This window comes from Rhinoraja longicauda, chromosome 17 (assembly GCF_053455715.1).
Source record: "Rhinoraja longicauda isolate Sanriku21f chromosome 17, sRhiLon1.1, whole genome shotgun sequence".
Taxonomy (NCBI): domain Eukaryota; kingdom Metazoa; phylum Chordata; class Chondrichthyes; order Rajiformes; family Arhynchobatidae; genus Rhinoraja; species Rhinoraja longicauda.
The window spans coordinates 44,937,659-44,951,501 of NC_135969.1; the positions used below are offsets into that span (position 1 = coordinate 44,937,659).

Consider the following 13,843-nt stretch of genomic DNA (forward strand, 5'->3'; position numbering starts at 1 on the left):
GGCTGTACAGCTGGTGGGCTGGGCTCACACCGATAAAATACAGTACGCTCGCAGAATGTCTGGCACTTTCTGGCACTGCCCAAACTTAAATCTAATGACTGCCATTCCAGACTGCAGGAGTACGTGCTGAGGGACGTACTGAAGCTCGGTGCAGCCAACGCCAAGGCTAGACTGTGGGGGAGGACCTCAGTCTAGGGTCCTTCCGCTGCTGGACATGGAGGGCAGGGTGTGGTGGAGACGCCCCTCAAACAAGGGAAGGGATGTCACCCCATGAGTGGCAAGGGACTCTTGTGTAAAAATATGTGCAAACACTCCTAAGTATGGCATTATAGAACATGTATAGACACTAACAATGTATGAAGAGTTTATGTTTTGTGTATATTTTATTCTGAATAAAATTTTGCTTTAAAATTTAAACAAAATTCTGTGATTGCTTCAGTGGGCTCGGTGGTACACATGACAAAAACTAAACTTAACTAAATCTCCTCAGTGATTTTGTCACGATATTGCTTCTCTTTCAATGGGTTAACAAGTTACTGAAATTTTACCTGCAGCAAGGAAAGTTCAAGTACTTCACTCACCTAATTCTTTTAGTGTCACGAGAAGTGGTAAATAGTGTCATGACTGTAAGAGTGGTAAATAGTGTCATGACTGCACAGAAGGACATTACAAGAACATGGGTGTGTCTCTGTATGATTCCTTATGCGACCAATTCAAGGCACTTGGTTTCTGCTGAATGTGTTAAATTAACTTTACATGAAATACAGTCAAATGTGAAAGTCAACCAACAACGAGCGGAATTCGAAGGTAGACACAAAATGCTGGAGTAACTCAGCGGGTCAGGCGGCATCTCTGGAGAGAAGGAATGGACCTAAGGGTCCTGACCCGAAACGTCACCCATTCCTTTTCTCCAGAGATGCTGCCTGACCCGCTGAGTTACTCCAGCATTTTGTGTCTACCTTCGATTTAAACCAGCATCTGCAGTTTTTTTTCCCAAGCGGAATTTGAAGTTGCTTTGTAACTTTGCTCTCAACCAATTTGGCTGCTGTCCGCAAGCAAAGTATAATGGATACTCGAAATCTGATCATAAAAATAGAGTGGGAACAGCGGGTCAGGCAGCATCTGTGGACAGAAGTAAATAAAATTACTGTTTGAGATCGTTGACCTTTCATTTGAACGTTTCTAATGAAAGATCACAGGACTGAAAGATGGGTCCCAACCTGAAACGTCGCTTGCCCACGGCCTCTACAGATGTTGCCTGACCCGCTGAGTTACTCCAGAGACTCTGTGATTAATGCCTGAAATAAGATCCCTTCTTGTTTCCCTGTGAATTGGTTATTCTAGTCTCGTGTATACGTTTGGAATGAGCTCACACACCAGATTTTTTAATAAAAACCTGGCTTTAGCATTTTTATACAACTTGCTAACCCTTGCACCACTCAGCATCCCACATTGTAACTTAGGCTGTTATATTAAAAAAAAGGATGTCTCAATGTGTTTGTAAACTTCAAAGTGATCAGTATTTTCTGGTTTTTGTGAATCATGCATTAAGTAATACTTCAGATATTCAGAAAATCTTGAAGTGCCTTTGACCCAACTAAGTACTCATAAAGTTGCCAAAAATGGAAGTGGTTTGTTGCAGAAATAATTTATGACTTGGATACGGTATGTGCACTGTGCAATGGAAGGAAAAAGGCTGCTTGGACATGAATAAAATATTTTCTTTTGTAGTTTCTAAGTTTAATTGTTTCTTCGTGCAGATCGAAAATCTTCAGGAACAGCTTAAAGACAAAGATAAGCAGCTTAGCAACTTGAAAGATCGAGTTAAGTCATTACAAACGGACTCCAGCAACACCGATACGGCTTTGGCAACACTGGAAGAAGCTTTATCAGAGAAGGTAATAAATTATGCAAAAATCACTCATATTTATGTATCAAGTATGTATTTGAAGGGAGACATAAAGTGCTGGAGTAACCTGACGGGTCAGCCAACAGCTCTGGGGGTCGTTAATAGGCAACGTTTCGGGTCGACACCCTTCTTCAGACTGGTTGTCGTGGGCTGGAAGTGAGGTGGTGGTGGGACAAAGCTGGGCAAGTGATAGGTGGATACAAGTGAGGGTGGCAGATAGATGGACAAAGGCCAGAGATGAAATGAGGTCTGAAGAAAGGACCGACCCAAAACGTCACCTATTCATTCTCCAGAGATGCTGCCTGACCCACTGAGTTATTCCAGCTTTTTATGTCTCTCTCCTTAATTTTGTCTTTAACCCATATCCCAATGAGTGACAGCATGCTGTTAAACGTTCACATTATTTGCCATATCTGTAGACTAGTCTTTTGTAATTCATGCACCAGGATATCCAGATCCATTTGCATCTCAGAGCTTTGTAATCCATAACTATTTAGATTAGATGTTATTATTTTCCGCTGTCATGGACAATTTCAGGTTGTTCCAACCTTACTCCATTCACCACTTCTGTGCCCGCTCACTAAACCTTCAGAAGTGTGAAAACGCACACCTCCTGATTCAGGGATTCTTTCTTCCCAGCTGTTATCAGGCAACTGAACGGTGCTATCAACAACTAGAGCATGGCCCAGACCTCCCATCTATTATTGGAGACTCGTGAACTATTTTCCATCGGACCTTAATGGACTTTACCTGTAGCTGTACACTGTGGCCCAATTAATTGTAATCATATAGAGTCTTTTCGCTGATTGGGTAGCAGGCAACAAGAAGGCTTTTGACTGTACCTCAGTACACGTGTTAATAAACTAAACTATCACCCACAAATTATTTCCCGTTAGCCAGCTCATCGTCTGTCAATGTGCATTGGGCATTGGGTCGGGTGGATTTACTTCATCTTGACAGCAAGGAAGTGCATAAATAACCAACCTTTGTCAGAGCCGAGGGAGGGTCCCGACGTCTGCAGTTCCTCGTGACTTCCTTAGAACGTCACTGGTTACTTGGTCTGGTGATGGTTAGGGAACGATCGGTTAGGGAACGATCACCTGATGAGGTCTATGTCGTCCTTCAGTGATCTGCAGGGAAGGAGATTGGACTCTGCTGCAGAAGGCTGGATAACTAATGGCAATTTGCCCCGTGGTGTGGGAGTGCAAGATGTGGGTGCACCTGAATTTTCGCTCGGGTTTTGGATGTGCCTTTGAATGAGTCGAGCGAGGGCACACCATGATTTGCTGGGCCAAAGGCCACATGCAGTTCATATTTTGCTCCTCAGTTTTGCCTGAGCTAGCCTGAATTACCAGAGAAATCAGTTAATCTTTTTCATGTTCTAATTATTCTGGATGACCCTGGGGGAATAATGAAGTATTCTTTTGATTGAGTCAGTGAGGAGGATTTAATTGTTCCTGCACCATAATGGGGTACATTTATATTTAGATATTTGCTATGGTGCCGTCAACTATGTACTAGATTTTGTGATTATTTTATTAATATTTAAGAATATGCATTGTGCACTGCACTTTGATGGCCCATGATTTGTGGTAGGGAAAAGCTCATGCCTTTAGAGCCGGTGCTTTGCACATTTTCATTGCAAGAATTTTGTATTCTCTGAAGGCATTTTATTTGCTCGAACAGTCATAGAGTCACAGAGTGATACAGTGTGGAAACAGGCCCTTCGGCCCAACTTGCCCACACTGGCCAGCGTGTCCCAGCTACACTAGCGTTTGGTCCAAATCCCTCCAAACCTGCCTTAGTTTAGATTTTTAGATTTAGATTTAGAGATACAGTGCAGAGTCTGCGCCGCCCAGCGATCCCCGCACATTAACACTATCCTCCACACACTAGGGACAATTTTTACATTTACCCAGTCAATTAACCTACAAACCTGCACGTCTTTGGAGTGTGGGAGGAAACCGAAGATCTCGGAGAAAACCCACGCAGGTCACGGGGAGAACGTACAAACTCCGTACAGACTGCGCCCGTAGTCAGGATCGAACCTGAGTCTCCAGCGCTGCATTCACTGTAAGGCGGCAACTCTACTGCTGTGCCACCGTGCCGCCCTAAGGTAACAAACCTTTGATGGTGCTCCAGTGTAAAGAGTTAGTTATAAAGCTCAAACAAAAAGAGTAGGAAAAAAACTGCAGATGCTGGTAAAATCGAAGGGAGACACGAAATGCTGGAGTAACTCAGTGGGTCAGGCAGCATCTCGGGAGAGAAGGAATGGGTGACGTTTCGGGTCGAGCCCCATCTTCTGACTGATGTCAGGGGAGGGGGACGGTCCTGCCCCGAAACATCACCCATTCCTTCTCTCCCGAGGATGTTGCCTGACCCGCTGAGTTACTCCAGCATTCTGTGTCTACCTTGAAACAAAAGGAGGAGCTCGCTGGACCAGGCAGCCTGTGTGGAGGGAGAAGGGATTGCAGAAGATGAAAGAGGAGACGTCATTTATGAACACGGCACAACATTATGTTTGGTACCACGTTTACGTTTCTGTTGTACTGCTGCTAAGTGAGAATTTCATTGTTCTGTTTCGGGGCATATGACAATCAAACACTCTCTTGAGACTTGACTCACCTCAACTATGAGAATTGGAGGTTCAGGAGGGGGGGACATTCATCCCCACTATGCCAGTGCTGGATCATTGCAACAAAAAAAACCTGCCCTTGGCATCTTCTGTCAATGCCTCAATAGACAATAGGTGCAGGAGTAGGCCCTTCGAGCCAGCACCGCCATTCAATGTGATCATGGGTGATCATTCTCAATCAGTACCCCGTTCCTGCCTTCTCCCCATATCCCCCTGACTCCGCTATCCTTAAGAGCTCTATCGAGCTCTCTCTTGAATGCATCCAGAGAATTGGCCTCCACTGCCTTCTGAGGCAGAGAACTCCACAGATTCACAACTCTCCACTGAGTCCCAGCCACAACACCTGGGGGTCAGCCTACACTGGGAAGTGGACTTGGCCTGACCTTCCTGCTGTGGCACTGAGCAGGTTAGTGGCTACATCGTACGTGTGACTCAGTCCTGGCATTCCCAATCCTTTTCTCCCGTTTGCAGGGCAGTCACAGCCACTTCTCTGGATGAAACAGTGCCAAATAAACTTGCCAACATTGAAGACAAAGCAGCCAGCTGGACTGGCACGCTATTAATCTTCCTGAGCATTCATCCAGCTACCACTGGAATGTATTGGACTGTGGTGGCTGTATCATATATCATCTACAAAATACACTCCCGTTACTAGCCGAGGCTACGACCCAAATGCATTGACCGACAAAATCCGCAGATCCTAGGTTGATAAGTCACAGGAGCAGAAGTAAGCCATTCAGCCCGTCGAGACTACTCCGCCATTCAATCATGGCTGATCTATCTCTCCCTCCTAACCCCATTCTCCTGCCTTCTCCCCGTAACCCCTGACACCCGTACTAATCAAGAACCTAGCAGTCTCCGCTTTAAAGATACCCAAAGACTTGACCTCCACTGGTGTCTGTGGCAATGAATTCCACAGTTTCGCCCCACTCTGGTTAAAGAAAGTCCTTCTCATCGCCTTTCTAAAAGTTTATTCTGAAGCTGTGGCCTCTGGTCCTAGATTCTCCCACTAGTGGAAACATCCTCTCCACATCTATGCAGCTTTATTGGACTCTGGTCAGGCCACATTTGGAGTATTGAATGCAGTACTGGTCGCCCCATTGCAGGAAGCATGTGGAAGCTTTCGAGAGGGCTAGAGGAGGTTTACCAGAAAGTCTCAAAGTCAAATACTAGAGGGCATAGCTTTAAGGTGAGAGGGGCAAAGTTTAAAAGGAGATTTGCGCGGCACCTTTTTTTACACAGAGAGCGGTGAGATTCTGGAACATGCTGTCGGGGGGGGGGGGGGGGGGGGGGGGGTGTTGGAGGCAGATACGATAGAGGCATATAAAAGACTTTTGGATAGGCACACGGACATGCAGCGTATATGGGTTATGTGCAGGTAGATAAGAAATGGTCTTGGCATCATGGTCAGCACAGACACAGCACAGACACCATGGGCAGGTTTCTCCCCAAGTTATGCAGCAGCATCCTGACTTCATAATCATAGTCATAATAATCATAATCATACTTTATTAGCCAAGTATGTTTCGCAACATACGAGGATTTTGTTTTACCATACAGCCATACCAAGCAACAGAACCCACAAAATATATTTTAACGTAAACATCCCCCACAGTGACTCCTCCACATTCCTCACTTTGATGGAAGGCGAAAAAAAGTTCAATCTCTTCCCTTGTTTGTTCTCCCGCGGTCGGGGGCTTCGAGCCTTCCGTTGACGGGACGATCTTGGCTCTCGTAGCCGGCGGTGTTTGGGCCCTCCGCATCGGGGCGATCGAGCTCATGCATCGGGGGGGGGGGGCTATGAGTGGTACGTTATTGGCCCTTCTTCATTTCTGTGTCCATATCCTGGAACTCCCGACCCAATAACACTGTAGGAGTACCTTCTCCCTAAGAAGACCGCAGTAGATGAAGGTACCCACATCTTGGATCCCATGGCCAACTGTACATGCCCCTGTCCCGAAAATGAATTTTAAAAGCTCAATCTCCAAATAGCCCCATTCCACTGTTCCTTCTCTGGATCTTCACAGACAATTCCCTTTTGCGTTCAATTCTCTTTGGAATTCTCCACCACCCTCGCAGCGAACGCATTCTAGGTCCAAGTATCTTCCAAAAAAAAAAGGATTTTTGTAACTTGCCATCTTTTCTCATCTCTGCTGCATCATTCCTTGACTCCATGGTAAACATTGTAGGAACGGGATTTCAGAACGGCCTGTGAACCTCCACAACTGGAAGAGGCGTTCTTGGTGAAGGCAATAGATTTGGTTGTAATAAATAGGATCACTGCAAAGTGGCACTTTCTGGATGAAGATATCAACTTGTACATTCGACGTGCTAGCATTGTGCAAAGTCGCTAGACATCAAGTAAACAATCACTGGATCACTTCATCTCTCCTTGCCCCCTCCTGTACTTTCCTCTCCCCATTCCGCACTATAATTCTGTGGGAAAAATGTTCTCCGATGTCTTAGCCAACTATTCCCAATCACTTGGGAGTCCTTTGTGTCTGCTTACTATGGAACGTTTCACATCCGAGAGTGATCTTTTATACTTTCAGCTGAAATCAACTTGTCCATAAGGCAGTCCAGTCTTTATCTGAAGACAGACACAAAGTGCTGGAGTAACTCAGCGGGACAGGCAGCATCTCTGGAGAGAAGCAATGGGTGACTTTTCAGGTCGAGACCCTTCTTCAGACCAGCATCTGCAGTTCCTTCTTACACACTAGTCTTTATCTGAACTCATCAGATAAAGGGGTCAATTGCAGTGCTCCGGTGAATCCGTGGGGATTTTCTGGACTTTGTGCATGAGCTGTCCTCTGCCGCCTGTTTATCCAGTGAAACATTTGATGCAGGGCCTTACCTCTCCTGACAGCCGGCTCCATTCCTGCTCGGGGAACTGGTTGAATGCAGTTCCTCCCTTTCCTGTCAAGGAGTGTGGAATCAGGAAAACCACACTGATAGCCCCTCTGTGACCGTGCAAGTTGTTTTTGGACTGGCTGTCACAGTTAAAAACCTGATCCCTTTTTTCAGCATGACGAGCATTTAAAGCCCCACCTGGGAGGAAGGTTCTGAACTCTCCACACTCCAAACCAGCTGACTGCATGCTAATTGAGTGAGAGGGGTTAAGAGCTCCTGGCCTACAGGAAGAGGTAATTTTGACTTATTACACACAGGAACTCTGCCACCCAAGTGGCGTCAGACAGCAAAAATCATGGGTTTCCTGATAGAGTGTGACATCAGAGCAAAGTACACAGCTGCATGGGAGAATCTTGCAAATTCTTTCCTTTTGTCTTCTGAACATGATGGATTTGAGTTTCATGCTCAGCTCAGTCAGAGTCTTGGTGGCGACCAGAGTAAACGTCTGCATCGCCTTAGGATGTACTGCAATCCACATTTGTCAAAGGATCTTGGACAGCCACCCTGGCTCAGAAATATTACTGCTGTCTGGACTCAGACCTTGGTGTTAAGTAGCTAACATAGGAAACCCACGAGAAATTAGCCTGAAGCCACTTGCAATAAATGCATCATATCATACATTAGGTAACATTAGGTTCTGCCTGGGCCAACAGAACCACATTTTGGAAAGCAACGTCCACAGGCTGCTGTTATTATATTACATGTTTAGTGCATGTAACGCCACTCTGCTAGTGCCTCCTTTCACTTCCATTTAGAAACATAGAAACATAGAAACATAGAAAATAGGTGCAGGAGTAGGCCATTCGGCCCTTCGAGCCTGCACCGCCATTCAATATGATCATGGCTGATCATCCAACTCAGTAACCTGTACCTGCCTTCTCTCCATACCCCCTGATCCCTTTAGCCACAAGGGCCACATCTAACTCCCTCAAATATAGCCAATGAACTGGCCTCAACTAGCTTCTGTGGCAGAGAATTCCACAGATTCACCACTCTCTGTGTGAAGAAATATTTTCTCATCTCAGTCCTAAAAGACTTCCCCCTTATCCTTAAGCTGTAACCCCTGGTTCTGGACTTCCCCAACATCGGGAACAATCTTCCCGCATCTAGCCTCTCCAACCCCTTAAGAATGTTATATGTTTCTATAAGATCCCCCCTCAGTCTTCTAAATTCCAGCGAGTATAAGCCTAGTCTATCCAGCAGGAAACATGTTCCCAATGTTGGGGGAGTCCAGCAGGAAACATGTTCCCAATGTTGGGGGAGTCCAGAACAAGGGGCCACAGTTTAAGAATAAGGGGTAGGCCATTTAGAACAGAGATGAGGAAAAACTTTTTCAGTCAGAGAGTTGTGAATCTGTGGAATTCTCTGCCTCAGAAGGCAGTGGAGGCCAATTCTCTGAATACATTCAAGAGAGAGCTAGATGGAGCTCTTAAGGATAGCGGAGTCAGGGGGTATGGGGAGAAAGCAGGAACGGGGTACTGATTGAGAATGGTCAGCCATGATCACATTGAATGGCGGTGCTGGCTCGAAGGGCCGAATGGCCTACTCCTGCACCTATTGTCTATTGTCTTTCTTCATATGAAAGTCCTGCCATCCCAGGGATCAATCTGGTGAACCTTCTCTGTACTCCCTCTAAGGCTAGAATGTCTTTCCTCAGATTAGGAGACCAAAACTGTACACAATACTCCAGGTGCGGTCTCACCAAGGCCCTGTACAACTGCAGTAGAACCTCCCTGCTCCTATACTCAAATCCTCTTGCTATGAATGCTAACATACCTTTCGCTTTCTTCACTGCCTGCTGCACCTGCACGCTTGCTTTCAATGACTGCTGCACCACGACACCCAGGTCACGTTGCATCTCCCCTTTTCCTAAATGGCCACCATTCAGGTAATACTCTGCTTTCGGTGGAAATGCCACAGACTGCAGGGGCTTGCTTTAAGGTGAGGGGAAGGTTTAAGTGGATGTGTGTGACAAGACTGTTATACTTGTACACAGAGAGTGGTGGTGCGTGGAATGCGCTGCCAGGGGTGGTGGTGGAGGCAGAGATGATAGTGGTGGTGTTTACTAGGCTTTTGGGTAGAGATGGTGATGTGCAGGGAATGGAGGGGTACGGATCACCAGGAGGCAGAGGAGATTAGTTGAAATTTGTGTCATGTTCGGCGCAGACATTGAGGAATACCTGTAAGAATTCAAGCCTATCAGGTTACAATATCATCATAATCATAATAATCATCATGTAGGAAAATAACTGCAGATGCTGGTACAAATCGAAGGTATCACAAAATGCTGGAGTAACTCAGTGGGTCAGGCAGCATCTTGGAGAGAAGGAATGGTTGACGTTTCGGGTGGAAGGGTCTCGACCCGAAACATCACCCATTCCTTCTCTCCTAGATGCTGCCAGACCTGCTGAGTTACTCCAGCATTTTGTGATAATAATCATCATAATCATAATCATACTTTATTAGCCAAGTGTGTTTTGCCACACAGTCATACCAATAAAAAGCAACAGGACACACAAAATACATTTTAACATGAACATCCACCACAGTGACTCCTACGCATTCCTCACTGTGATGGAAGGCGAAAAAAAGTCCAATCTCTTCCCTTTGTTCTCCCGCGGTCGGGGGCCTCGAGCCTTCCGTTGACGGGACGATCTTACTCCCGTAGCGGGCGGTCGGGCCCTCCGTGTCGGGGCGATCAAACTCCTGCATCGGGGGGGGGGGGGGGGGGATCTGAGTTCCCCTACGCTGGGCGATCGGACCCTGGGTCGGGGACAGTCGAACCTTCTGCGATTTGGAGCTTCCCGACATCGGCCTCTACCCGAGACGGCGAGCTCCTTGATGGTGAAATCCGCAGGCCGCGGTTGGAGCGTCGATCCAAGGCAGGGAATCACAGGCTCTGATGGTAAGTCCATGGCCCCGCGGTCGGGGTCAAAGTCAGTCTCGAGCAAGGCCGCCAGCTCCACGATGCTAGGCCGCAGAGCGACTGGAGATACGATCCGGAAAACAATCGCATCTCCGGCATCTCCGGCAAGGTAAGAGATTGAAAAACAGTTTCTCCCTTCCCCCTCCCCCACCCCCCACATAAAACAAACCAGAGAACATCTACAACTTTTACAGTTGGTGGCAGTCAACAAATAGTGGGAGAGGTTATTGATGTAATAAACTGCTTTTGGATGTTTACTTTGCCTCATTTTCCAAATTAGACTAGATTTCATTATTTTTATCAGAAGGTGAAGCCAGATATTCTTAAACGATAGATCAATCAATAAGTTGTAGCTAATGCCTAAGCCTTTATGAAACATGAAAATAAAGAAGTTGCTGTCCAAGGTGCCTTCTAGAAAGTGCAGTGTTCTGTGGAATCAGCCCTGTATACACAGAACGACCTGAAGTTCTTGTGTCAATGTCTGATAAGTGCACAATAAACTCAGTAGAGAACATTCACACTTGACCATTACAACAAAGGTAACTTTTTTTATGGTGCTTTGCTGTTAAACATTTGTTGGCAGTTTATAAAAAGCAACCACTTAAATATTTTTTTTACTGCCCATTGTGCCTCCTGGCATGTAGGGCAACAATGAAGGTTCTCCACTCCTGTCTGTTCTGGGCTAGTTTCTGGACACTACCCCAGGTCAATTCCATAGTTTTCATTTCCTCCTCTACAGTTCGACGCCATGCGGTTTTGGGTCTCCCCCTTTTCCTTTTCCCTTCTGGTGTCCAGTGCAGGGCTATTCTTGGGATGCTGTCTGGTTCTCTTCTCAGTACATGGCCAATCCAGTCCCAGTGCTTTCTCATGATGATGGTGTCCACACTCTCTTGCTGGCATTGAACAAGGAGATCTTGGTTGGATATGGTGTTTGGCCAAAATATTCTAAGGATTCTTCTCAGGTTGTTAGTGTGGAAGACTGACAGCTGCTTCATGTCACTCACTGTCATTCTCCAGCATCCCGAGCCATATAAGAGGGTGGAGAGGACACAGCTCCCGTATATCTTCAGCTTGGTCTTGCTGCTGTATTGCTGGGACCTCCATACATTGTTGAGCGTTCTGAAAACATTCCTAGCCTTGTTTAGCCGGCTCTTAATGTCATTTTGTGCTCCGCCATCGTATCTGACTTTACTACCAAGATAAATAAGCTCCTCAGTTATGGGAAGGCCATTTCCATTCACTTGGATTGGTAAGGGGTTTTGGATGTTAAGTGTCATTAATTCAGATTTTTTCTGGTTTATCAATTTGTCGTGCAAAGTCACTAAGACGGGATGTTTCTTCCTGCATGTGATTGTGAGTGTGGGAGACCAGAGTTATGTCATCAGCAAAACCAAGATCTTCCAATGTTGAGAAGAGGGTCCATGGTATGCCTCTTGCTTGATCTTCGGTTGTGTGAGTCATCACCCAGTCAATAGCAATATTGATGAGTAGCGCTGACATCACACACCCTTGTCGAACTCCTGTCTTCACCTGGAATGTGTGGTTACTATTCCCTACTCTGCCAGAGAAGTTGGCGTAGAAGCTCTTAATTACTTCGTCTATGTGCTGTGGGATCCCATACATTCGTAATATGCCCCAGAGACTGTCCCGGTGGATGCTGTCAAATGCTTTCTCAAAATCAACAAAGTTGATGTATATCTGTCTCTGCCACTCTGTGCACTGTTCTATAATGTTACGCAGGGCAAATATCTGGTCAATGCATCTCCTCCCATCACGAAGTCCTGCCTGCTCTTTCCTGAGCTGTTTGTCTACTGCTTCTGAGGTACGTTGTATTATAATCTTTGCCAGAATCTTGCTTGGAATTGATAGAAGAGTGGTCCCTCTCCAATTGTCACACTCTCTTAAGTTGCCTTTCTTTGGTATCCTAATGATGACTCCTTCTGACCAGTCATCAGGCATCTTTCTTTCCCAAATAGCTGTGAAAAGTGGTACAAATACTTTGGCTTAAACAGTTCTGCATTGACGTTATCTTGGCCTGGGGATTTTCCACTTTTAAGGGACTTGATGGCTGTAACAATTTCCTCCTTAGTTGGTGATTCATTGCTAATATCTGGGTCATCCTCTGCTTGTTGGGTGTTAGCCTCTATTATGGGCAGTGTTCTATTCAATACTTCATTCAAGTGTTCCACCCAGCGGGCTTCTTGTTCTGTTTCTGTTGTTAGGAGTCGGCCCTTTTTGTCTACAATTGGTGTCTCAGTGGTTCGCCGATGTTTGCCACAGATTATTTTGGTTGTAGACCTTTCCTTGCTCTCCTTTCTTATTTGCACCTTCTGCTTGATTGGCTAGGTCTTCCAGGTACGCCCGTTTGTCAGCTCTGGCTTTCCTCTGAACTGCCTTGTTTGCTTCAATAGACAATAGACAATAGGTGCAGGAGTAGGCCATTCAGCCCTTCGAGCCAGCACCGCCATTCAATGCGATCATGGCTGATCATTCTCAATCAGTACCCCGTTCCTGCCTTCTCCCCATACCCCCTCACTCCGCTATCCTTAAGAGCTCTATCCAGCTCTCTCTTGAAAGCATCCAACGAACTGGCCTCCACTGCCTTCTGAGGCAGAGAATTCCACACCACCACCCTCTGACTGAAAAAGTTCTTCCTCATCTCCGTTGTAAATGGCCTACCCCTTATTCTTGGTATAGCATCTCAGATCTTTCTTGCAGCCGTTTGGATTTTGTTTCATTTATTTGCTTCTTTAATTTTCTCCTATTTTACGGAAACAACAACTGAAGGAATCAACACAAATATATTTTTTAGAAAAATATTTTTTGTCTCTTATATCCCTTTATTTTGCTTACTCGTCTTAATTTAGCATTGAATGAATAATTCTAACAAATATTTCTTGGTGTAGACTCAACACTATTCATTTATGGTTTTGTGCTTTGATCATTTTGAGTGATACATGTTTGTTCATAGATCCCTTATTCCATATAAAATGTACCATGCTGTTTTGGTCCCAACTTCAATGCTAAATCCAGTTTATTTCAGATTAATCGGCCCACTGAATCCGTGATGACTAACAATCCCCACACACTAACACTATCCAACACACAGTAGGAACAATTTACAAACTTTCACCAAAGCCAATTAACCAACACCTTTGGAGTGTGGGAGGAAACCGGAGCACCCGGGGAAAACCCACGTGGTCATGGGGAGAACGTACAAACTCCGTACAGACAACATCCTTAGTCGGGATCAAACCCGGGTCTCTGGCGCTGTGAGGCAGCAACTCTACCGCTGCGCCACCGTGCCGCCCTATAAGACAGTTTCTGTGGGTAAGTGTGGAGACCAGGCTGTGCTCCACACCGAGTACAATGAATGGTCCATAGGAAACTTCGACCAATAGCCTTTCTTGATCCAGAATAATGAACTCAACTGTTTTAAATGGAGTTGATCGTACTTTTCCTG

At 45.8% G+C, this 13,843-nt stretch overlaps 1 protein-coding gene across 12 annotated transcripts in view; it reads left to right on the plus strand.

The window, feature by feature from the left end:
- The window catches only part of LOC144601969 (ERC protein 2), a 552,614-nt gene that overhangs the window by 232,939 nt on the left and 305,832 nt on the right, over positions 1–13,843 (plus strand). For all 12 annotated transcript variants that reach the window (XM_078414628.1, XM_078414617.1, XM_078414626.1 and 9 more), the window contains one exon: positions 1,761–1,898. In XM_078414628.1, coding sequence (XP_078270754.1) covers positions 1,761–1,898 — 138 coding nt within the window. The remainder of the gene's footprint in view (positions 1–1,760; positions 1,899–13,843) is intronic.